This window comes from Lagopus muta, chromosome 1 (genome assembly GCF_023343835.1).
Source record: "Lagopus muta isolate bLagMut1 chromosome 1, bLagMut1 primary, whole genome shotgun sequence".
Taxonomy (NCBI): domain Eukaryota; kingdom Metazoa; phylum Chordata; class Aves; order Galliformes; family Phasianidae; genus Lagopus; species Lagopus muta.
In genome coordinates, this window is record NC_064433.1 from 179,612,667 (window position 1) to 179,636,923 (window position 24,257).

Genomic DNA, 24,257 nt, shown 5'->3' on the forward strand with positions numbered 1-24,257 from the left:
AACTCTCTAAAATTTTGTGATTCTATATACCAGAAAATTGACTTCTATAGTCATAATGAAATAATTAAACAGATTTAGTTAGGTCAGTATGATTTCCTATTTCTACTGCAGAATAATGACTCTGGAATAAAGCCACTTCAGAATAGTCTATCCACATGGGCAGCTACAGGGAAATGGCTGTAGTAAAACAATTATTTGACTACAGCCATGCATCACTTTTCCCCTGAAAGTAAGCCATCAACATAAAAATCTTGCTTCTTTCCCAGAAGCTCAGCCATGTTGGCTAAATCCCCTTCCATACACCAAGGCAAAATGCTCTGCTGCCAGGATGAACACATAACATGGAGAAAGTGAGATTTTACTTCTCAATTAGGCACTAATGACAAGATGCAGTAATGCACTTATAGTTTTTTACCACTCAAAAGCTCTGAGATGCTCTGCAGTTTGGAATGGAGAATGCAAATAAAAAGTGTAGCCTTTTGTAATGCATTATAAACCTTATAAAATATGGTTGATCACACAAGATGAAAGGAGTGGCGCAAGGGGAAGGCTGCTGCCGTGTCCTCTCTGTATCACCCTTCATTTCTCTGCTGCAGCTTAAGGATCATGCACTCCATGATCCTGTCCTGATCTCCAAAGGCATGAGAGGCTTCTCAGCTCACATTGGTGCAAGTGCAGCAGAGAAGTGGTCAGCCCTCTCCACTTCTTTCTACCGCTGTCACTTATGAAGTGCTCTGAAGAGTGAACTCAGCTGTACGATTCTGCTTATCGAACTGTGTCTTTATTTCACTAACATTAATTAAAATGTTTTATTATTCTAGACTTGAAATGCAGGTTTCAGCTGGTTGATTACTATTTGCTTGCACTGTCCAGTGTTTGCAGATGAAGAAATTCTTCATTCAACGACAGAGCTGCTCAGAGAAAGGTATTTAAAATGGAAGAGCTTTTAAATTTGACTCCCCAAGCTCTCAATGCCATATAAAAATGAACAGTTCCTGCAAAAGTCAATTGAACTAATATAATAAAAGTGGTTACAACTCACCTCGATCTGTGTCATACAGAAAGACAAAGCGGTTCCATTCATAGTGATCCAGCAAGCTCAGGAGGGCTCCCCGCAGCGATGGCCGCAGCTGCAGCACAAACTGGCTCTCACCTTCAGTGGGGAAACTTGGTGTGATGAGGGAGATGTGCAAGGCGCTGCAGAATGAGGTCAAGGTATGTACTGATCTCTTATCATAAAGTCCAAAAATGGCGAAAACTCCTCTAGAATATTGGGAGCAGACTGGAAGAAAAAAAGAAAGAGTTCATTTAGTACCAAAAAAATCTGTAAATACATGCTTACTCCAACACCCCTAATTTCATAATTTGAAGATTTCCATTTCTGCCTACGTAGTTAACTTCAATATTTATGTGTGTTTCATTCTGAAAACCAAGAAATACAAGGGCTGCTCTGAAACTAATGCCCCCTATGTTATGATGTTCCACAACATCAGAGGCAGATGGTGGTACATCAATAGAGGTTGAACCTTCCCATCAGTTTCCCATTATTTTTTGTTGCTATGTGACAGATGGCAGAAGAAGAGCAATCGAACAAAATGGCATCTGATGTGGAAGCATAGATGAAGCAAAGGTGTGTACCTAAAACCCTCAACAAGGAAAAAATGGCACCTGCTGACGTGATTGATGCTTGCTAAATGCTTATGGAGATCAAACAGTGGATGTGAGCACAGTGAGATGATGGGTGGTGTGTTTCAGCAGTGGTGACAGTGATGTGAAAGAAAACCCATATTCTGGATGGCCATGCATAGCTTTCACAGCACAAAATTAAGAGGTCTCAACCAGCTCAGCCACACCAATCAGCAGATTACAACCAAGGATCTGTATATAAAGCTGAATATCAGCTTCAATCTGTTGGAAACAATTGTGGCAACATTGGAATATCGCAAAGTTTGTGCCAGGTGGGTCCCATGAAAGCTCACACAGGAACAGAAAAATCACTGTATGCAAGTTTGTCAGTGCCCACTGAACCAGTATGAGTCTGAAGTGACAATTTCCTGAATCACATCATTGCCAGTGATGAGATATGGTATCAGCACTATGAGTTGGAGTCAAAACAGCAGTGCATGGAATGGTGATGTAAACTCTTCACTGAGCAAAAAGTTCAAGACATAGTGATGTGCACTGTCTTTTGGGATAGGAAAGTGATTCTTCTGGATTTCCTGAAACTCAGACAAACCATCAGCTCTGATCATCACAGTGCAAAGCTCACTAGGCTGAAGTCTCAAACTTCCACAGTCAGGTCAGAGGAGAAGAATATCTTTCTCTTGCGACATCATAATGCCAGGCCCCAGACCAGTCTGAAGATCATGGAGTACACTGCCAATCTTGACTGTTCTGCCACAGACACTGTATTCCAGATCTGTTGCCTTCTGATTTCCATCTGTTCAGGCTGATAAAAGATGGACTGTGTGGGCAAAATGATGCCATTTCAGCAGCTATGAAACAGTGGGCCATCTCCGCTGGTGCAGATTTTTATGAGTGCAGAAAGAAGGTTCTTGTTTATTGCTGTCAAAAATGCATAGATGATGATGGCAACTGTGTTGAAAAATAATGTTTTGTAGCTTGAAATTTGCTCTATTACATAGTGCTATTCTGCTCTTTGTATCTGTTGTAGTTTCCATGGAAATAAATAAGAAGCATTACTTTTGGAGCAGACTTCATAGATATCAAAATAACATTTTGTCATTTTTGGAATCTATTCATAGAAGATTACATTATCTATAGTTTTTGTTTTTGTTTTTTTTGGGGTTTTTTTTGTGTTGTTTTTGTTTTTAATTCTAAAATAAAATAGAAAGTAAATAATACGGTTTTGCACACCAGTGGAAAGTCAACATACGCTGTTTTAGTCATAGCTCTATCAGGATTTTATCATTTACATTATTTTAAGCAGAAAAGTGTTCACATTTCAAAACATGAAAAATATCACAAAAGTGTCATCAGTCTCATGAGTGAAATCTGGACATTTTAAATCACAGCAACATAAAAGCTTCACTCACTTTTAAGCATGGATCCCCCATTCTGCATTAAGACTATTACAGACACTGAAAAAATAACAAACTATTCATGAACCATCTTTTTGACTTTAAGAGACCAGTTGATGAAAAATGTAAGTCATTGAGATCAGTCTGTTGCCCCAAACCTTTTACTTCTACTCTGGGTCAACCTCAAAACTAAAAAACAAATGACCTTAATACATATTCTGAACTTCGATTTGCTCTTGGAATCACTTAAGACATAAAGAAAGACTTCTAGTGATCTCAGCTGACCGCATAAGGGCTTACTGATGTATGCACATAGAAACAGGATATTTTCTTGAGTAAGTACGGCCTTTCCAGCATAATAAGGTCCCGATGAAAAACACCCTATTTTTTCTTGAAGCCTAGAACAGCTTACTAGAAACACTGTGTGATAATTATCAGTTAGCTATTCCACAGTCTCGGAAAATTAAGAAAGGAACAGCCAGGGTGTCATCATAGGTACATATTTCTTATGTTCTCCTGTTGCAGATCCTCTCTCCTGCCAGCCCATTCCTATGTGCACACTGAACAAAGGAAAACAGAAGTTGTGCCTTGATAACTAGATGACATAGAATCATAGGATCACAAGATTGGAAACAACCTACAAGGTCATCTAGTCCAACTGTCCTCCCACTACCATTGCTACTACAAGCACATATCTCATAGCTCCTCATCCAGCTGCCTCTTGAACACTGCCAGGGACGGCGACTCCACCACCTCCCTGGGCAGCCATTCCAGTGCCTGACCACCCTCTGAGAGAAAAAGTTTCTCCTAATGTCCAACCTAAACCTCCTCTGGTACAACTTGTGGCCATTTCCTCAGGTCCTGTTTGTCGCCTGGGAGAAGAGGCCAAACCCCTCCTCATCACAATCTCCCTTCAGGAAGTTGTAGAGAGCAATGAGGTTTCCCCTGAGCCTCCTCTTCTCCAGACTAAAAATTCCAGCTCCCTCAGCCACTCCTCATAAGTCTTGTGCTCCAGACCCCTCACCAGTTTCGTTGCCCTTCTCTGGACACGTTCCAGGACCTCAATGTCTTTCTTGTAGTGAGGGGCCCAAAACTGAACACAGTACTCGAGGCGCAGCCTCACCAGTGCTGAGTACAGGGGGATGATCACCTCCCTGCTCCTGCTGGGGAGCAGTTTATTATGAGGAAGATAGCACACTATTTCTAATGCAGGCCAGGATGCCATTGGCCCTCTTGGACACCTGGGCACACTGTTGGCTCATGTTCAGCCGAGCATCAACCAGTACCCCTGGTCCATTTCCTCTTCACAATCATCCAGCCACTCATCCCCAAGCCTTTAATGCTGCATGGGGCTGTTGTGGCCAAAATGCAGGACCTGACACTTGGCCTTGTTAAATCTCATCCCATTCACCTTGGCCCAGCGATCCAGCTTACCTAGATCCCTCTGAAGGGCCGCCTTACCCTCAGGCAGATCGACACCACCTCCCAGCTTGGTTGCAAACTTGCTGAGTGTGCACTCAATCCCCTCATCTAGGTCATCAATAAAGATATTAAACAAGATGGGTCCCTGTACCGGCCCCTGGGGGACACCACTTGAAACAGGTTACCAGCTGGACTTAACTCCATTAACCACTACCTGCTGGGCACGGCCCTGTAGCCAGTTCCTTACTCAAAGGAGTGTATACCTGTCCAGACCACAGGTGGCCAGTTTCTCCAGAAGAATCCTGTGAGAAACCGTGTCAAAGGCTTTGCTGAAGTCTAGGTAGACTACATCAACAGCCTTACCCTTGTCTACCAGGCTGGTCACCCAGTCATAGAAGATGAGGTTGGTCAAGCATGACCTGCCTTTAATGAACCCATGCTGGCTGGGCCTGATCCCCTGGATGCCACGCATATGCCATGTGATCTCACCCAAGATGATTTGCTCCATAACTTTCCCTGGCACTGATGTCAGGCTGACAGGCCTGTAGTTCCCCAGATCCTTCTTACAGCCCTTCTTGTAGACGGGAGTCACATCAACAAGCCTCCAATCCTCTGGGACTTCTCCAGATAACCAGCAGCGCTGGTAGATGGCCAACAGCGGCTTAGCAATCACCCCCGCCACCTCCCTCAGCACTTTAGGATGAAGCCATCTGGTCCCATAGACTTGTGACAGTCCAGATAGGGGAGAAGTTCTCTAATCGTCTCCACCTGAATCACTGGGGGTGTATTTTGTGTAATATCTCAGACTTCCAGATCAGGGTGTAAAGTGTCCTGAGGATAACTGATCTGCTTATTAAAGGCAGATGTAAAGAAGGCATTGAGGACCTTAGCCTTCTCCTTATCCTCAGTGCTCATATTCTTTTATACTTATAAAAGGATTTCTTATTCTTTTTTACTGCAGTGGCCAATCTGGGTTCAAGCTGTGCTTTTGCTCTCCTAACTTCCTCCCTGTGTACCTTGGCAACTTCCTTGTAATCTCCCCAGGTAGCCTGTCTCTTCTTCCAGAGGACATAGACTCTTTTTCTTCCATGCTCTCAACAGTAGTTCCCGGTTCATCCACACTGGTCTTCTTCCCCTATGACTTGCCTTCAAGTTCTTGCGCCTTTACGATTTTCATCTTGAGGAGCATCCAGGCTTCCTGGATTCCTTTATCCTTAAGGAGCGACTCCCAAGGGGCCTGTGCTACAAGCATCCTGAACAGGTCAAAGTTCACCCTCTTGAAATTCAAGATAGCAGTTTTGCTAGTCACCCTTCTGACATCACCATAGAATAGAGAATTCTACAATTTCACAGTTGCTCTGCCCAAGACAGTCCTCAGCCTTCACATCTCCCACCAGTCCTTCTCTGTTAGTGAAGAGCAGGTCCAGCAGGGCATCCACACACTCTAGAACCCTCTTGGACTGCATCCTCGGTGCTGTATTATATTTTCGACATATATCAGGGAAATTGAAATCTCTCATGAGAACAAGTGCTGGAGATTGCGTGACTTCTGCAAGCTGCTCATAGAACGCCTCATCCATCTCTTCATCCTGATTAGGCGGTCTATAACAGACCCCCACCAAGATGTCACCCCTACAGGCCTTTCCCCTGGTCCTTACCCACAGACATTCAACTTTATCATTTCCAACCCCAAGCTCTTCAACATCAAAACAATCTTTAATATAAAGGGCCACACCACCACCTTTCCTTCCTCATCTGTCCCTTCTGAAGAGCTTGTAGCCATCCAATTTATGAAGAGTTCGCTATGAAGAGTTCATCCATTAAGAGTTCTCCTCACTTCCAGCCTGGAGGTCACAGTCACCCAGAAAGATCAGCACAGTCAGGGTATCACATACACTCTTAGCAAACAGGCTTATTCAAATCAGTTCAGCTTTAATTGTTTCATACTATATCATGAAGAGTGAAAATAAAACTTGTGCATTTTTCCTCCTTAGTTTTCAGTCATTTATCTGAAGCCAGAACTGGAACAAGGCACTGGAGGGCAGTTCTGGGATTTTATGTATGTCCCCACTGTTTCAGCCCCTAACCTAAAGATTTTCACAGTCGAAATATACAAAAATACTTTTAACAGTTAAAGCTTTCTTCTTCAAAGGTCTCCTTCAATATGTTGATACACAGCTCTTATAAAGCCCTTAGTGTTTGCTTTGCTTGTCCACACAGCATACATTCTCCTAAAACCATCAAATGACTGGCTTACCATTTCCCTAATCATCCCAAAAAGTGCTGTTCTGCACTTTCTCAGTTTCATCTCATCTGCCTTGAACACAGATGAACAACCTGCTCAGAATTTCAATCGAAGGCTTTCTGCTTCTTTCTGTATTACTTCCCCATCTCTACTGTAAAACACTTCTGCTGACATACCCTAGGATCACATTGCTTGGTTTTGTTGTTTTTTTTTTTTGTTGTTTTTTTTTGTTTTTTTTTTTCCTAAATGTGCATCTCAGCAGTGGCTGACAATCATCTCAGGATCAAAATTCTGCTCTTTGGTCTTCCTAAGTCATTTTCAAAAGATGAGTTTCTGCATAGTACATAGTATGTTTATTAGTCACCAATGTACAACTTTTCCATTACGTCGCATCTATTGCCATACTCCTTAAAATTATATACTTCCAGTTATTTTCTTAGCCTACTCTGAACATTCTTCAGATGTCTGTGTCTGCCTCACCAGCAAATTACATCAGTGTACTGTGACTTTTTAACCCCATGTCTCTTATAAAAGCAGCCTCTTACTACCTTCCCAACATACAGCCTGGTACAAACTCCTCTACTAGCATTTGTTGTCATTGTACTCTTAGTTCTACATCTACCTTGTAATTCTCTTTGCATCTATTTCCATAGATAACTTTCCTTAGGAACATGGTTATTTTACTTTAGTCTCTTGGCAATAGAAAGGTATTGATTAGTCCTATACTTTCCATCCTGTTGATTCCTGGTTGCATTTTATTCCCTTTTAAGTATAGAGCTGTATTTTAACATTTTATTTCCAAAAAAATTTGTCCTATTACCTTACAGACTATTGATGCTAGACACTGCATGGCTGACAGGTTCTATGTCTATTTTAAAAATAAATATTCTACTCTCTATTCAATGACCATGTGTATCACAACTGATTTAACAGGTCTACTAAGAAGTACTTGTTATTGCATCTGCCCTCCAGTAAACAAACTTTTCAGAAATCACGGAAAAAGGGGCAATTTCCCAATTCCCATTACCCATTGGGCCCCTTCTTTCAAGGTCAACAGCCTCCCTGACTGAAAATCAAAGTGAAGTACCTATTAGTTTTAATCTATATCCAGATTTTCATGATTTTTCATTCCATCATCAATGTATACCAGCCTCAATTATTTTACTATATATTCCCTTTGTATTTATAGATCTAAATGACCTTTTGCAGTTGTATCAATATCCTTTGCAAGTTTCTGTTCTCACTGGCAGCACTAATGTAGGCTCTTATTCCTGAAAAACAAAAAACAAAAACAAACAAAAAACCCACCTCTTTACCTCCTGATTTCTTACTGATATTTAAAAATATTTGTTTCTCATGTCATTCTTGTATAATCATTCATTCATTCAGTTCTGGAGTCACATCCTGCAAGCTACTTTCCCCTGCAAAAGGATTCCTTCAGGTTCTACAACTCATTCTGTAAGGAAATGGCAGGGCCCCCATTCTCAAGCACAGTACAGTTGACTTCACCATTTGAAAGAGCTGAACCTAAAACATCTGCACGAGTGCTAGTTAATAAATGTATTTTTGGTTTAGAGAAAACCTTCTATAAGGTAATAAGGCCTTGCTTTGCCTTAGTTCTTTCCAGTTCTATGCAGGCAAAGTACTTTTAATCCATACAGTCAGATTTTACATGATAAAAAATTCAAGAAATCAGTATCAAGCTGTGAAACGGTCCTCTTGATGGAGTTAAACCTCAGATTCATTCTCAAGATGTTGGGAAAAAAGAAAAGACAGAAAAAAAGCCTCAGAAATGTCATTAAACATGATATTAACCTTTTCACTAAAAATAACAGAAGAATAACTCTTTGCATTTTCTAAGCAAACTGTCTTTGCCACAGCCTACACACCAAATGCAATAAAACATTACCTGACTATTATTAAAGTCTTGAAATAACAAATCGAAGAAAGCTTAAACTGCTCTACTTGAGATCAAGACTGGGAAGTTACTGAATAGCGTCCTTCTTTGCTCCTTGACAAGAAGAAATGCTAAGATGAAGAGGGTTATTAGAATTTTTTCTTCCTCAGTACAATACCGAGAGAAAAAATGCCTATGACACTATGGAGATTAGGCTTAAACATATGCAGAGATGCTGCAGTGCTCCTGAATCAATTTTACAGTAATCAGCAGCGACCACAAAAATCAGCAAAGCCAGGAGTATTTGCCTTCTACCTCAATACTGTTTTCAAAAAATGCCTCCAGGCAAACATGACTACCTGGATTTCCCAATTCTTTATTTCTCTTATGATTCTAAAAGCATTTTACTTATTATAAATTGACTAAACAATGCTTGGTAAAATACAGTCTAGAATAAGCATTCCAAGATAATTTTCTTCAGGATTTTTTCCCCCATAAATATAAAGCAGTGACAAACAGGCTTTCATGAACTGGGTTTGAAAGTTATTTGATAATAATTTGTCTTTAAACAAGTCATCTTTTCATAGCTGACAACTTGATTACACATATGACTTTCACCTGTAAATTTAGCAATACTATTGTTCTCACTAAAGATAAGCAGAATCTTATATATTAAATATGCAAGGTAATATTACCTATTACCTATAATATTATCTAATATTACCTCATTTTACCTAGTGCCTGCAATACAAATGAGGTATGTTCTATTCTAGCAGTTTATATTATATATTTGTACTGTCACTTTAAAAGAATGGGTGACACAAGGGACCTTCAGTTAAAAACAATAAATTGTGATGCCATACTGGCACAAATTGTACACTACAGTGTTTATCGATGCATGCAGTCAAGGCACATGTGGTCTTCTTTCTCATTTTAAATACAAACCATTTTCTTAAAAAAGAAATTAAAAAAAAAATAATCCCAATTTCTTATTATCTACTGATTTTCAAAAGTTACACCCATATAGTTTAAAAGAACAGGTGGAATGTCAGAGTTCACATATGGCTGTAACAATAATTGTGAAAAGGACACAAGGCAAGTGAAAGTCTGCCTTGTGAAAGTGAGATTGGCCTTGTTTCATTATTTGGTCAGACCCCAACATTTTCTGATTTCTTCAAGCTGCAAATGAAAGATCATGCTGAGAATATATTTACAAAACTAAATCTGGTAAGCAGAGCACGTCTGTCAACAGTATCAATTTTGCTTGGTAGCTTACAGTGTTTATACCATACAGGCAGGAATCTGGCCAACTCACAGCCTAGCAGGGAAGTAGCAGGACCATCCCTCACAGCCATGCCTCCAAGACTTCCAGGGCACAGGCTCTGAAACACTGTGCAGACCTCTTTTTAAAAAATGCTTTCCTCTAGGTTTTAGGCTCCTACTGCTCCAGCATGGGTTCTTCCCATGGTCTGCAGTTCTTTTTCAAGCACCAGCATGGGTCCTTCAGGTGAGTTGCAGTCCTTCAAAAACAGATTGCTTCAGCATGGGTCACCCACCAACCCTAGTTCAAAAAACTGCTCCAGCCTGGGATTTTCTCCACAGACAACTGCTTGTGCCAGGATCCTGTTCCTGCATGGGCTCTCCATGGGCTGTAAGAGCTACCTTCTTCACCATGGGCCTCTGATGGGCAGCAGGGAAATACATGCTCTGTGCTTGGAGCACCTGCTGCCTTCCTTTTGCACCAATCTTGGTGGCTACAGGGTTGTTTCTCCCCCATTTTCTCACCCCTCTCTCTCACAGCTGAGCTATTCTTTCTTAACTATGTTATCACAGAGATGCCACCAGGTTTGCTGATGGGTTCAATTTTGGCCAATCGTGGGTCCATTTTGGAACTCACTACAGCTAGCTGGAAACTGGGGCAGCTCCTGGTTTCTTCTCACAATGGACATCCCTGATACGTCCCACATGACATAATCTTGCCACAAAAGCCTAACACGCTTTCTCAACTTCAGAAGAAATTCATATAAAATATCTATGTAGGTATGCATTTTTCCTTGCCACCATAGTAGCATATGAAGGATTTCATTTGATGAGTGACTGAAATGCTGTCAAGCCCTGGATCACACTCTTGTGTTCTCCAGTTTGTTCTGTTGCTGTGCACTTGTGTTTGTCAGCACTGAGCTCCTTCAATGAGGAATAGACTAGTTTTATGAAGATGCAAACTCTTCAATTTAAATGCAGCACAGAAGAGAAAATTATTTCATCCAGATAAAGATCTATCTCCCAAGGTCAAATGATTTATCAAGTTATATGCATGAGAGCTCCAAGACCTAAGAAGAGATTAAGTACAACTCCTAAAACAGCTTTGAGATGAGAGTTCCCTGTTAAACTGTCAAAACAGCTCTCCTTTGCTTTTGCACAGAATTCAACATCTCTTTCTCCTGTATTCTCCCTGATCCATCTCCACCTGATCCCTCCATTGACCTCCAACTCCTGGAAGGGGACACAAAGTCAGGTAAGGCTCCACATCACACGGGAAGTGATCCAGATTCATCCCTATGTAGTTTTCCGTCATCTTGCCCCAAATCAAGAATAGATTTCACACAAATATGCTCTTCCTTGAGTTTATGATTAAGACTGCTGACTTTATACTAAATTATGCTCTTGCATTAAGAAAAACTCCAAGCACTGAGACCACTTTAATGAAGTACCTTCATCAATTAGATCATTAATATGAGATGATGGATAGAATTATAGAACAGAAGACAGTATTATATAAAATGGGCAGATTAAAAACTTTACAGGTGTATTAGGGCTAATTTACCGCTATCTTAAAAACTGTCTTGCATAGAAAAATATATATTTAAATACTGCTATCCAAATAAGGGAAAAATGGAAGAGTTTCTTATAAGTTATGTTTTCTCTGTCCAATGAAAGAAATACCTATCATAACCATGATTATTTCAATTTTGTAGACCTCACATAGTCTGCTTTTGCCCTTTCAACACAAATTTCTTCAGGCAAAAAAAAATTATCTTCCTCTGCCTTCAGAGAGCACACATCATACTTTGGTACTACTATGCCTAAAGCATTCTATCTGGAAATAATATTGCATTGTTACTGTAACAGAAATTGGTTTATTGCTCTATATTTTAATACAGTAAATGACTGAGGTGAACAAAAAGAGACTAGATCTTTCTGGTTAAAAAAAAAAAAAAGTGCAAACTGAGTCACAAAGTCTATCCTCTCAAATACTTATTAAATGTTTGTTCTCGTACAATATAGCTGAATAATTATAAGGCATATATACTGGCTAGAAAGAGCAGCCCTTGAGAGCAGCTCTGCAGAGAAGTAACCTGGGGATGCCGGTGGATGAAAAACTTAACGTGAGCCAGCAGTGTGCTCTTGAAGCTCAGAAAGCAAATGGTATCCTGGGCTCCATCCGAAGAGAGGTGGCCAGAAGGGACAGGGAGATGACTGTCCCTCTCTACTCTGCCATCATGAGGCCCCATCTGCAGTACTGTGTTCAGGTCTGGAGCTTCCAATACAAGAAAGACAGAGAGCTGCTGGAGAAGGTCCAGAGGAGAGCCACAAAGATGATCAGGAGGCTGGAGCACCTCCCCTACGAAGACAGGCTGAGGGAGCTGGGCTGGTTCAGCTTGGAGAAAAGAAGGCTGCAGGGTGACCTCATTGCAGCTCTTCAGTACCTGAAGGGAGCCTACAAACAGGAGGGGAGCCAACTCTTTGAAAGGATAGATAACTGCAGGACAAGGGGAAATGGTTTTAAGTTGAAGGAGGGGTGATTTAGGTTGGATGTCAGGGGGAAATTCTTTACAGAGAGAGTGGTGAGGTGCTGGAACAGGCTGCAGAGAGGTTGTGGATGCCCCATCTCTGGAGGTGTTCAAGGCCAGGTTGGATGGGGCCCTGGGCAGCCTGGTCTAGTATTAAATGTGGAGGTTGGTGGCCCTGCATGTGGCAGGGAGGTTGGAGATTCATGATCCTTGAGGTCCTTTCCAACCTGGGCCATTCTGTGATTCTGTGATTCTGTGAAGCCCAGTATGTCAGGCATTGAACCTCCTAAACTAAATTCATACTCCAGGTCAAATCATCTTACATTCATGTGTGGATCCAGGAGTTGACTCAGTTGGTTCTGTGCGTTCCATCCATCTCAGGATAGTCTATGATTCCCATCTTTAATTTCCGAGCATTTCAACTGTCTGGTCTATTTCAGACTATGAGCAGTTGACAGAAAGGCCAGCCTCCTTTCAGATGTTTCAAAATAGATTAACAGCATAGTTAGTTCAACTTTCTCACCTGTGGCCTCTGGGTGAGACACAATATAAATAATTATGTTAATTATGTTAAAAACCTAATGGACCTGTACTTTGTAAACTTTCTATAGTAAATTCCAAAACCCAAAGAAACAGACCACATAAGTACTTGTCCTAGAAGTTAATGCGTTTAGTTTCATAAATAGAATTAAACACATAGTAAAGAGTGTGCAGGAGTACTTATTTGGAAATCAGCAGGTGGGTCTATCAAACAAGTCACAGAAAAGTGACTTTGTGAGTTTCCTTTACATCTTAACCCATAGCAGTGGGTTTCTACCAACATCTGTGACTTGCCAGCTTATTAAAAAAACTAAAAACATTTTAAAAAATAGTAAATTTTGGTTTACTATATCGTACAGTAATTTGGGAAGTATAGTTTTGTTTGTGCAACTGCAGACATGAGAAAATACTGCAAAACTATACCACAGATGTGTTACATTTTTAAATTAATAATTAAATTTCCAGAAACAGTTCTAGTGAATTGTGTCTAAAAGACAAGTTCCTGAAATAACAGTAGGACATAATAATGCATTTCTTGCTTACTGAATGGAAAAAGAAATTGAATTAGCTTAATTAACATGCACAGGGTTTTCCTCTTTCAAAATCTGTATGAACACTGTAATATAGTGGTTTTTTGTGCGATGTCTTGCACCAGGTCACTAAGTTACAGAACATTAACTTAAGAAGGTTATTCTGAGAAATGCCCAAAATAACAAAAAAGAAAAAAGGGCCACAGAGACCAGGCATCACTGACTCGTAGATTCAACTGCCGAACTCCATGCCTCCTATGGAGCAAGCTTTGTTCTTCTCAAATTAAAACACTGATTAAAGCTTTCTCCCTGCCAGTCCCCAAAAATTTGTGAAAAGGGCATCTATGTCCTTTAGGTATGTGTGCACACAGAGATAGATGAGAGGACTGTCTCATTTGAGCCCTCCACCAAAAAGGTGTTTTTTGGTTGTTTTCCCAGCTCTAAAACAGGAAAAGGTATGTCCAGAAAATGGATCATCCCAGCTTAAGATGGATGTTCTGATTCACACACTGTATATACGTGTCTCTTATTTGTGGCAATAAAAATAGACTGCAACTTGGAAAGACTTGACATCTACACTTAGATAACTACATTTAATATTATAGGTTTTTAAAATCTCACTAGAGAAATTTGTCCTATGTGTTTTTCTTCCCTGTCCATCTGTAGTTTCAGTGTGATTTGGAGCTGACTTTTCTTGAAATCCTTGTCACACAGTGAGGGCACTGATTTCTTCTAGCCAGGGCTGAAGGCATTTCTCTGATAAAGACCGTGTATCTCTGTTTTCCTGGAAAGTGCTGACAACTCTCATTTCTTGATGGAGAACACAAAATAGCTCAGCCTTTCATAAATTTCTATGAGGAAAACTATTTTAATCTTCTAGTAATTTCCATCAGAACATTTCTCCACCCATAAGGTATTTTACTTTCATTAATACATAATTCCAAATCATTTAAATCCAATGGAACTTTTTTACACAACAAGAAACATTATCCACTGGGTTTATTTTAAAAATTTCTCTTTAAGTTATGCCTTGGCAAGTCTGCTTGATAGAACTCCTCTCATGAATTTCACATGTGCTGAATGCTAACAAATCTTTTCTAATTTTTAAAAGTACTTAATGGCTCTCTCTGCAGTAAATTAACCAGTCTTTGTGCCTTTGTGGCCCAGTCCGCACACCATGGGCATTTAGAGCCATCTGGCTATGCACCTAAACATGTGTTTCTCTAATTCTACCAAAGCTTCCTCTTTGAACACTTTCCCAAAGAGAATCCGCATGCAGCATTTACCTTTCATATGAATGAGAACCCACATTGGTACAGAAGTTCTTTTTTGGCTGTTTTTAAAAACTGACAATGATATCAGCACCACGTGTACAGCAAGACTTCTCAAACTCAGAGAAGTATTTAGAAAATGTTAAGACCAATGGATTTGGTAAACAGTTCCCATGATCCCGTCAGGTTTTCTCAAGGACAAAATGTCGACAGTTCTCTCTTTTTTATTTCAGAATAGAAACTTAAAGAGGCATAACAGATTGTATGTAGATTAAAGTAGACTAACAGTTAAACATGATGAAATCAGCAATATATTTCCCAGTTGCTTCAGTAAAGTCAACATTTCAACTCAGATACTCACATGGTGGTTAGAGATCTGTGTGAAAAATCTTTAGTTTGTTAGTTGAGGGAAAGCTCATCTTGATCATTTATGAGTATCTACAGAATTCATGGCTTATAATGCATCTAGATTGCCTGTGTGATTAAATATTTTTTGTTGTTCATTGATTCTTTTTCTTACATGACAAGGCATTTGTTTCAGTTCAAGTCTGAACTTCATCCAGACATTCCTTTGTAGAGGAAAAAAAAAGGCGCTTGATTTCTTATAAAAAATGTAATATTGTATAAAACCTTTTCCCACATCCAACTTTAATGAAACAGAACAAAGACAAGTCTGAATTTTGTTTTAAGAAGTAATCCTTTGATGGCCCAATTTTCTACAATATATAGCTTTCCCGTTTCTTTTTATCTTGAAAAGGAAGAAAATCAGCACATTTAAGCAGATATTTTTCTTTCCAGAAGAACTGAAAAAAAAAATCAGTGCTATTTTAAATAGGAGGGCATCTAATCAAATGGGTAGTTGATTAGATAAAAGTATATTTTTAAACATAGCTACTTAATCACAGATTTTTCTTATGCAGAAGAACAAGTATTAGTACTTCTCACAGAAAAAAAAAAGAAAACCACACATTTTTTTCTTCTTTTTGAAGAAAGATGCTAATTCTGCAGTTCTTTTGCAAGCAAAGCTGTCACTGAATGGAATTTACTGAATTTAGTAGGAAAATTGAGAGCTGGAACAATATATTAAAGCATATGTTAAGGCTCCTGACCTAAACTGTTCAGTGGATGCAATTTCAGCATTATCATCATTTATACCTCATATTTGGAAAAATCAGTGCTTTTTTAAATCAAACCTTGTTCTAGTTCAATTGATCTAAATCAAAAACATGAACTCTGCTGTAATTAGAAGCTGAAATAAAGGAATTTTTGAAATACTGAGGTAAGTTTGTTACTGAGCTTCAATATGTCTTTAAAAGGGGGGTAGTCACCTAACTGATCTCTCTGACTTTGGAAATCTCTTCCCAGCTCTCTGAAACATGTAGGAAAAGGAAGGAAAAGAAGGTAGGAAATTATGAAAGATGTGTCTAACTAGGTCCTGCATTTACATTGAGGGTCCTAAGGTGTTTGTCATTGAAACTTTACTTTTTGTTTGTTTGTTTGTTTGTCACAGGTGGGACTTCCATAAGAAGAGATTCTGAGTATTTTTGATAGGATTTGTTGTTTTTTCTTCTGTTTCCTTCCTTCCTTCCAAGTCATGGCACAAAGCAGAATTTAAAGCTGGTATCATTGCATGTAAATGGAACAAAGTATCACATTGTCAGGGAGAGAAACCTCCCATCAAGACACTGAAATGAAAATCTTCTCCTGCCTTCTGCAGCCTTTGATGCTGTTTTGAAAGAATAGCAGTTGCCAGGTAAGTGCACAAGGCTCTGCCACAGCTACTTTCAAATCAAGGGCATCTTCTTAGAAGCCCTTCAGGGATCAAAACATGCAAAGTGCTAATTGTTGTATTCTCACATTGGAGGATTTTGGTTTTATTTCCACTAGATATAAGATTTCAATCTTCCATTATTTTTTCTTCTATATTGTATATCAGAGTAAATTAAAATAAAGAAGAAAAAAAAAAAAGGAAAAAAAAAAAAAAAGACGTGGAACTCATTTTTTCACGTACATCCAGAATGTACTTTTTGAGTATGTTATGTTGGATTGTATCTTTTTACTGTCACTAATGATGACTGTCCCAGAATGCTTAGATGCTTCTGACTTTTCCTCGAAATACTGTATAAATTCTGTGATCTCGTTTTTACTTTTTGTCAGCCTTGATCTAATGAACTGATAAATGGTGCCACAGACATGGTGGTTTAAGTGATAAGAAACGTGTTGGTGTATTTTCACTCTAACTCCCATTTTACGTACTTTCCACTGGCCACAGACATGTCAATTTCAGTATCACAATCTGAAAATTAAAGATTATAATACTTGTGTACCATACAAAGTCATGGCAATGAAAAAAAAATACTTTCAAAGAATCACTAGTATAATCGTAAATATTATCCATCACTGGTTTGTTCAGCATCAGTTCTTTAAGATTTCTTGCATCGCCTTCTTCATACTTCAGCCCTCCCTCAAATGTCATAGGCATTATTACTGTAAACTTCACAAAAACAAAACCATACCAAAACAGTTTCTCTCCTGCTTTTCCAGAAGTTTGCATTATAGCCTGTTTGGGTGACTCTATGCATCTCCAGATCACATTTACTTCAGGTATTTCATGCTGAAGTCTCAAACAGCCTGCTCTTTCACTTGTACTTTTCCCTTTATGTAGCCTTGTTATGATCATCTTGCTGCAATGAAGATTTTTCTGCATCTTGCAGCTTGCCTGTTTTCCCCAGATAATGCAGTGACCATAGCTAATGGACTTTTAGACACCCTTTATCAAAATGACATTAGGGATTACCATGTGTGTAGGGCCAGTCAGAAGTCCAAGGCATAAGAAACTCAGAGCCATCTCTTTTTATTTTTTTTTCCTCTTCTTTTTTTTTCCCGTGTGCCTTCTTAGCCTCCCACAGTCATGCTGGTGAGAATCAGCTGCAATTTAGCTAGCTGCTTTTAAAATCAAATGCTTAGTGTGGGTTACTGGAAATGTATCTTCCACTGCCTTCATTTTTTCACACTGAGATGTTTTTTCTTTCACTGAAAAACTAATCTTTCTGCTTTTTTTTTTTTTTTTTAATGTATAAAAGGCATTCCTAAATGGGTGCAGGTCTCATATAATCATTAAAGTAGTGAGAAAAAGGAATTACCATTCAAAAAATAAAATATAAGTGAACTGTTCAATCAAGGTTATTTAAATGAAAGCCATTCCACTTGTAAAGGGAAGACCAGCTTCATCACATCTCAGTGCAAGATGGATTCTGGTCATGCCCCTGTGCTTAATGACTTTAGGCTCTAACTGTTTGATGAGAAAAGCAGGTTTCAGAGTCATATGCCATGAAGGGAGTATTGTTCCTAAATAATTCCTCTCATTTAAGACAAGACTTAAGAAATGGTTTAATGCATAAATAAACACATCTGCACATATATTGTAAAATATCATTTTCTATTTCTATAGATCACAAATTCCAATGTCATGATATTATTAATTATTTATAAATCTCTACTATAAAATGAGCCCAACATTAACTTAGCTTCCCTTTGCAGCCTAATCTGATCAGTGGCAATCAGTCTGTAGTAGGGTGTTGGAACAGGATGATCTTCAAGGTCCTTTCCAACATAAGCCATTCTGTGGATTATGATATTAGGATTAAAATACTATGATATTATGACATTAAGAAATTATTATTCGGTGTCTTTAAAGAAAAAAGCAGATACACCAAAGAAAAATACTTGATTTTGAAACAGTGGCTAACATGTTTGTCTTACTTATATACTTTTCCATACTTAGAAAAGCAAGAAAAGTTTATTTCATTCAGAAGATATTTATAGAAATAAACATGCTTTTGTTTTACAATCTAACATTCAGTGTGAGAATAAAGCATATTTACCACTCATTAAATATTGTTTCACATGAAATAATCACATTGTGACTTTTGTGATGAATGATCATCTCTTTCATAACTCTGCCTGTAAAAAAATCAAACAAAATGGTTATTTATCCACAACAGGAGCTCCTGGGTTCAATAGACACAGCCTGTAGGATGTAGGTAAAGGTGCTTGGCCTGACCTGCCCTCCTTGAGTCAAAGAGCCTTTCAGTAAACAACATGACCTTTCATGAAAGACTGAAATTGCCTAACATAGAGCATATTGTCTTCTAAGAGTGAAATTTCCAACTGGCATTGAAGTCAATTAATTTTCATTAGCATATAACTAAATTGTGTTATTGCATTGTTGACTACAGTAATGTCAGAATCTTTCAGTCGCAGTAATCTTTCACACTATTTCCCAATACACAAAAAGATGTCAGTACAACCCACTGGTTTAAAATCATAACTGCAAAGAAATAAAACTGCTTCTCAGAAATTGCTGGTTCAATCTTAAAGCAGATGTTAATGTTAGGTTTATGCAATGCTTCAGATCTTTTGACATGTGATGAGTTTTCCTCATTTCCCTAAAAATGTACATTCTCAAGGTAAATCATGATTTCTGTATTTGGAAACTGACTAACTAAAAGCAAGCAGGAATACAATTTATTTTTAAGTTATCTGTCATTATTCTTGTTTTATCCATGTCAAGTTTTCAGGTCTCTCTGTGCCTCCATCTAAAACAAGTATTTCCACAACTTCACAGTTTAAAACAGGAGCACAACTCCTCTCATTTTGTTCTCACACATCTTTGGCAGGAACTGGGCTTCATCCATACGGCAGTTGGAAATGGACTATCTATAATTGGAATTTCTACTGAGCTGGGAAATATATTTGTGATGGTTTTAAAAAAGAGCAGAGATAAGAAGGGAGCTGAGATGGGTTAGTTGGCACCCTGTTATCTCTATGAACGGACCAAAGGTGGGTGTACTGTGGGGCCCTGGAGGGAAAGGAGGAAGATTGTCAAATAGAATTTGCCGCTCCAAAATATTTTTCTTTGTCACAGTCATCAGAGCAGATTCAAAATAGCTGTCACTTTATGTTCAAATAGACCTCTTCTCAAAATAAATGCTTATTTTTCATTTTATTTTTAGACTGTAGGGCTGACCAAAGCACAGCCCTTCACTTCATTGAATAGTTTGATCAACCCAATGAGCAATGCACTCTATTTTCCTATCTGTTATTCTTTGTCTCTCTGTAAAAGAGAACCACTGAAAATTAATAAAACATTTAACATCTTGATGTAAATAATGTATGAACATGTCTCTGCTGATCCAGTCAGATGTACTTAAATTAATTTGCTGTAAGGATTGCTATACCAATAACAAAATATTCTATCTATCACTCCAGGCATTATGTAAGGCTAGCAGCTTCTATGCTGGCATTTGCAGAAATAAGCAAAACTAGTTCAGCACAGTCCACAGCTGCGATCACTGGAGTAAAAGTCAGGGTCTAGGGGCTGTGCAGATACTGTACAAGACAGCTGTACTTTACTACTGGTCCACTGGGCCTTGTGCTAATAATTTTTAAATGGTCTGTTAGTTACGGCAGTGGTCTCAAGCTGCTTCCTATTTGAAATCCTATTAACATTTGTGTATCTTTAAAATATTTTAGTGTCTTAATTAGCGTATCTTTTTTTTATAATTCCAAGCCTCTTGCTATTTAAAAAAATAATATAAAAAATAAAGTAAAATCAGTAAGAGAGGCTGAAGAGTTGGTGGATGAAATGTGACTGCTGAAATGTGCACCCAAACCAAATCTATCACGCAAGCACAGAAGTGCAGAACTACTTCAGAACTACTTCCCTTGCAGGATGAGTCTGACTGTCTTAGGATAATGGACTGGTTTTGCTTACAGGCTTATTAGAAGAAGGCAGAACACTGTAGGTAGAATTTTAAAGAAAACTATACAATTAGTCTTTTATTTTTAGTTCTAAAATAAAATAATATTAAAACCATTTTTTTCAGTTTTGATGATTCTAGCAAAATGTACTAAAAAAAAAAGCTGTAATCCTTTCTCTCTGAGTCTCTGTCTTGCTTACTTTGGGTTCTGTTTCTGAAAAAAAATTATTAACAGAAAGGATTTTTTCCTGAATAAGGATTGGAACACAACATTTTGTATGCACACACAGTAGCATATTTATTAAAAGTACTTCTGCCATTAAAGCCTAACAATTTTAGGTAGCCCAGGACTACCTAAATACCATGTTTTTTGTTTTTTTTTTAATAATTATTTTTTAAAGTCACATTAAATGTATGCTTAAAATGTTTTAAGATCTACGAACATCTACATAAAGAAGATTCAGTGGTAATTAGATACCAGAATTTTAATATATAAATACACAATTACCAACAAAAATCAACTTTGGTAAATAGTTTTTTCACAACTTCAGTAAACATTGATTATACTTTTGCAGCGAACCAAATATTTAATGAAATATTGATAGCATACCTAAGCTCAAACAGCCAGAAATAATGTATGGAGCAAAGCACTGTGGCACTGAGGGAGGTGGTTTAGTGGGTGTGGTGGTGAAGGATTGCTGGTTGGACCAGATGATCTGAGTGGTCTTTTCCAACCTTAATGATTCTGTGATTCTATGACGCTACTATTCTATGATTTTTCTCTTCTACACTGCTATCCAGAATCAAACTGACTAGCCTTAGCCTGATTGATTTGTTTTGTTCACAAAGGAACAAAGATGCTATTAAAGTAACAGCATAAAATATTTTTCACAGCTTGATTTGAAGCAGAAGAGTTGCTGAATATGAGAAAAAGCACACAGAAGCACCAAAAACTTGTCTTTTTAAAATCTGACTTTCTCTACAGCCTCTTTTTCTTCTATTTTTATGAAATTTCCACAGTACTTATGCTTCTATAGCAACATAGCTCAGGAAAGAAAGTGATGCTGCCTGGCACCAGTTATTCCTTTGCCAAAGATCAAATATAATCTAGGGAGAGTCATTGTACTTTGCAGGTTTTACTAGTTTTAATGTTTGTCTCAATGAACTGAGCTGCACAAAATCCAGTCCTACTTGTGTACTTCTTGTATTTTCTTGATTTCTAATGTTCGGATATTTCTGCTTCACTTGTTATTCTTTGCTGGATGATTCTTCCTCCAAATACAATACTACTAAAAGACAGTACTAACCAGCTACTTAATTTGCTAGACTCGCTTTCTCTAGATTGAAGAAGAGGGATGCTTATCCTTCAGTGGACTGTGAGAACAGGGAAGATTGCACTTAGAGGCCTAAAGAAATCTCAGTTCCTTGTCATATCTTGAGTGCTGGCAAACCCCACAGGATTTCCTTATCATACTACTTTTTATCCATGCACTTAGTTAAGATCAAAATTTAGAAAAACAAACAAATTTCAAACTACCAGGATGCAGGGTAGGAATGGAGTAAGGATCACAGAGTGATTCAGAAGTGGAGGGTGCTTAGGAGGTCCTCCTGTTCACAGGAGACTCAGCTCTGAGGTCAGACCAGGATGCTCAGGGCTTCACCTGGTCAGGGATGAAAACCTCCAGTGACAGAGACTGCACAGTCTCTGAGCAGCCTGTGACACAGCTTGACTGTGCTCACGGGGGCTATTTTTCCCTTATAGTCAGAATCACCCTTGTTTCAGTGCATTTTCATTGTCTCTCATCTTCCCACCCTGTTCCACTTAAAAACCCAGCTATATACAATGGATGTCCTCCCCACAGCACTGGGGGATGCTGTTAGTCCCTCAGAGCCATCCCAAGCTAAGCACTCCCAGATCCTCACAGGGTTGCTGCTTCTCTTGACCTGCTGGCTCTATTCCTATTCACTTAGCCCAGGACACCGCTGGCAAATAATCAAATACTGGTTAATAAGCACTCTTCTGTGCTTATTATTGGTTAAAAAGCACTTCTCTGCAAGACATCACAATTTCCACTGAGCACTGTAAGCAGTAGTTAAACGCCATGAACAAAGTCTGCATTGCTATTAAAGCAAAAATAAAACACACAAAATGCTCTTAAAAACACAGGGTATCAATGGCAATACCAATCAAGATAAATATACATCTGCTTCTGAAAATATGAGCCTAGCTATACATTACATTTGTGCTTGGTAGTCATGTTTTTTTACATTGTGCCAAATTTGTAACTGCAAGAAGGAAATGAAAGTCATGCTTGCTTATGCACGGCTGATCTTTTGATATAATGTTATTAACACAATCAGGAACACATTTTAGTCCAAGTCACTTACTGAAAACTGAAATACAGACCGACCATTTGTTATTGACTGGGTGCACTATGAAGTGTGACAAAACCACAACTTCAATTGATTAAATAATTGTATTGCCATAAAGGCTGAGGGACAACATCACAGGCCTGTGTGGGTTCACCTTGCTTCAAAGTCACTGGGATTTGTGTGTGCTCACATAAAGCCACAATCTACCCTGAAGTCATCCCTCAGCATCAGAAAATAAAACAGCATGTATCAATGAGTATTTTAAGCAGCACTATTGGATTATTTGGCACTGTATGCAGCTTAGGGCATGTGTCTAGACATATCAGAATAGAGTTACTGGCTTGCTATAGAAGCTGAATTTTGTTCTGCTGTACTATTATTTATTTATTGCCACATCTTCATATTATCTCAAGAAGGTAAATGATGAAACACAGCTGTGGACATCAGCTCCTGTACAGGCAAAGCAGATCCTTCATTAACAAAATTATAATACTATATAAACATAGGGATTATGTCTATAAAAATCTGTGTGCAGTTAATGGGGAGATTGGGAAGGAAAAAAGAAGTCTTTGAAATATACTTCCTCAATTTATGATTTAAGGAATGTCACACACAAGAAAAGTTCAGATTCGCCAAGAGGAGAAACAGGGAATGGTGGTGTACTGAAAATCTTAAATGTATTTTCTCCAGGAAGGATAAGACTTGATCAGCACAGGACACTTCACCATGAAGTCTGATGGTTAGGAATGGTTCTGCTTAGAAATGGATAAATGAAGGAATGACAGCATCAGAAGGAAACACCGAGACTTGGGACACCTGCTGATGTTTTGTCTGATACTGAGTATTTAGCACTGAGTGCTGTGTTTTGATTTATACTCATCTGATTTGGTGAGGCAAGGTTATCACTGTCTTTGATCATAAAAGGTCCTCTGCAAAAAAAGCAGAAAAGCGCCAAGTTGTTTTTGTGATAGCCCTGCAGCAAAGAGGTAGTAAATAATTTGTACAAAACACATAAGCTTACTTCTAGTGTAATTCCAATCTTCTGCAAAATGCCGAGCAATCAGGAAATCAAGCAGCCAGTGAGATGTGCCTTAAGCGGTGCCTGATTCTGAGTGCCCTTTCTCATCCAGAATGCTGACAATTTTTCTGATTGTGTTATTGTGTGTTCTGTGTGGACAAAAAATACAACATATCCTCTTTCTAAGACTACTTTCTTCAAATTACGTCTGCATTCTTATCTGAGTTTTTAAACACATAATAGGGACAAAACATAAGATGATACAGCAGGAAATACAGAACACAAATAAAGAGGTAAAAATATATTTACATGTATACCTTCAAGTCGTCTCCTGTAATTATTTTGTTTTATATACTTAACAGGAGAA

The 24,257-nt window shown here is 38.5% G+C and overlaps 1 protein-coding gene across 9 annotated transcripts in view; it reads right to left on the reverse strand.

Annotated features, from left to right (window-relative positions):
- The window catches only part of GRIA4 (glutamate ionotropic receptor AMPA type subunit 4), a 224,590-nt gene that overhangs the window by 146,322 nt on the left and 54,011 nt on the right, over positions 1 to 24,257 (reverse strand). For all 9 annotated transcript variants that reach the window (XR_007377242.1, XM_048945677.1, XM_048946183.1 and 6 more), the window contains exon 3: positions 1,043 to 1,282. Coding sequence is in view for 8 of the 9 variants with exons in the window: in XM_048945677.1 (XP_048801634.1) it covers positions 1,043 to 1,282 (240 nt within the window). In the remaining variant the exon portion in view is untranslated. The remainder of the gene's footprint in view (positions 1 to 1,042; positions 1,283 to 24,257) is intronic.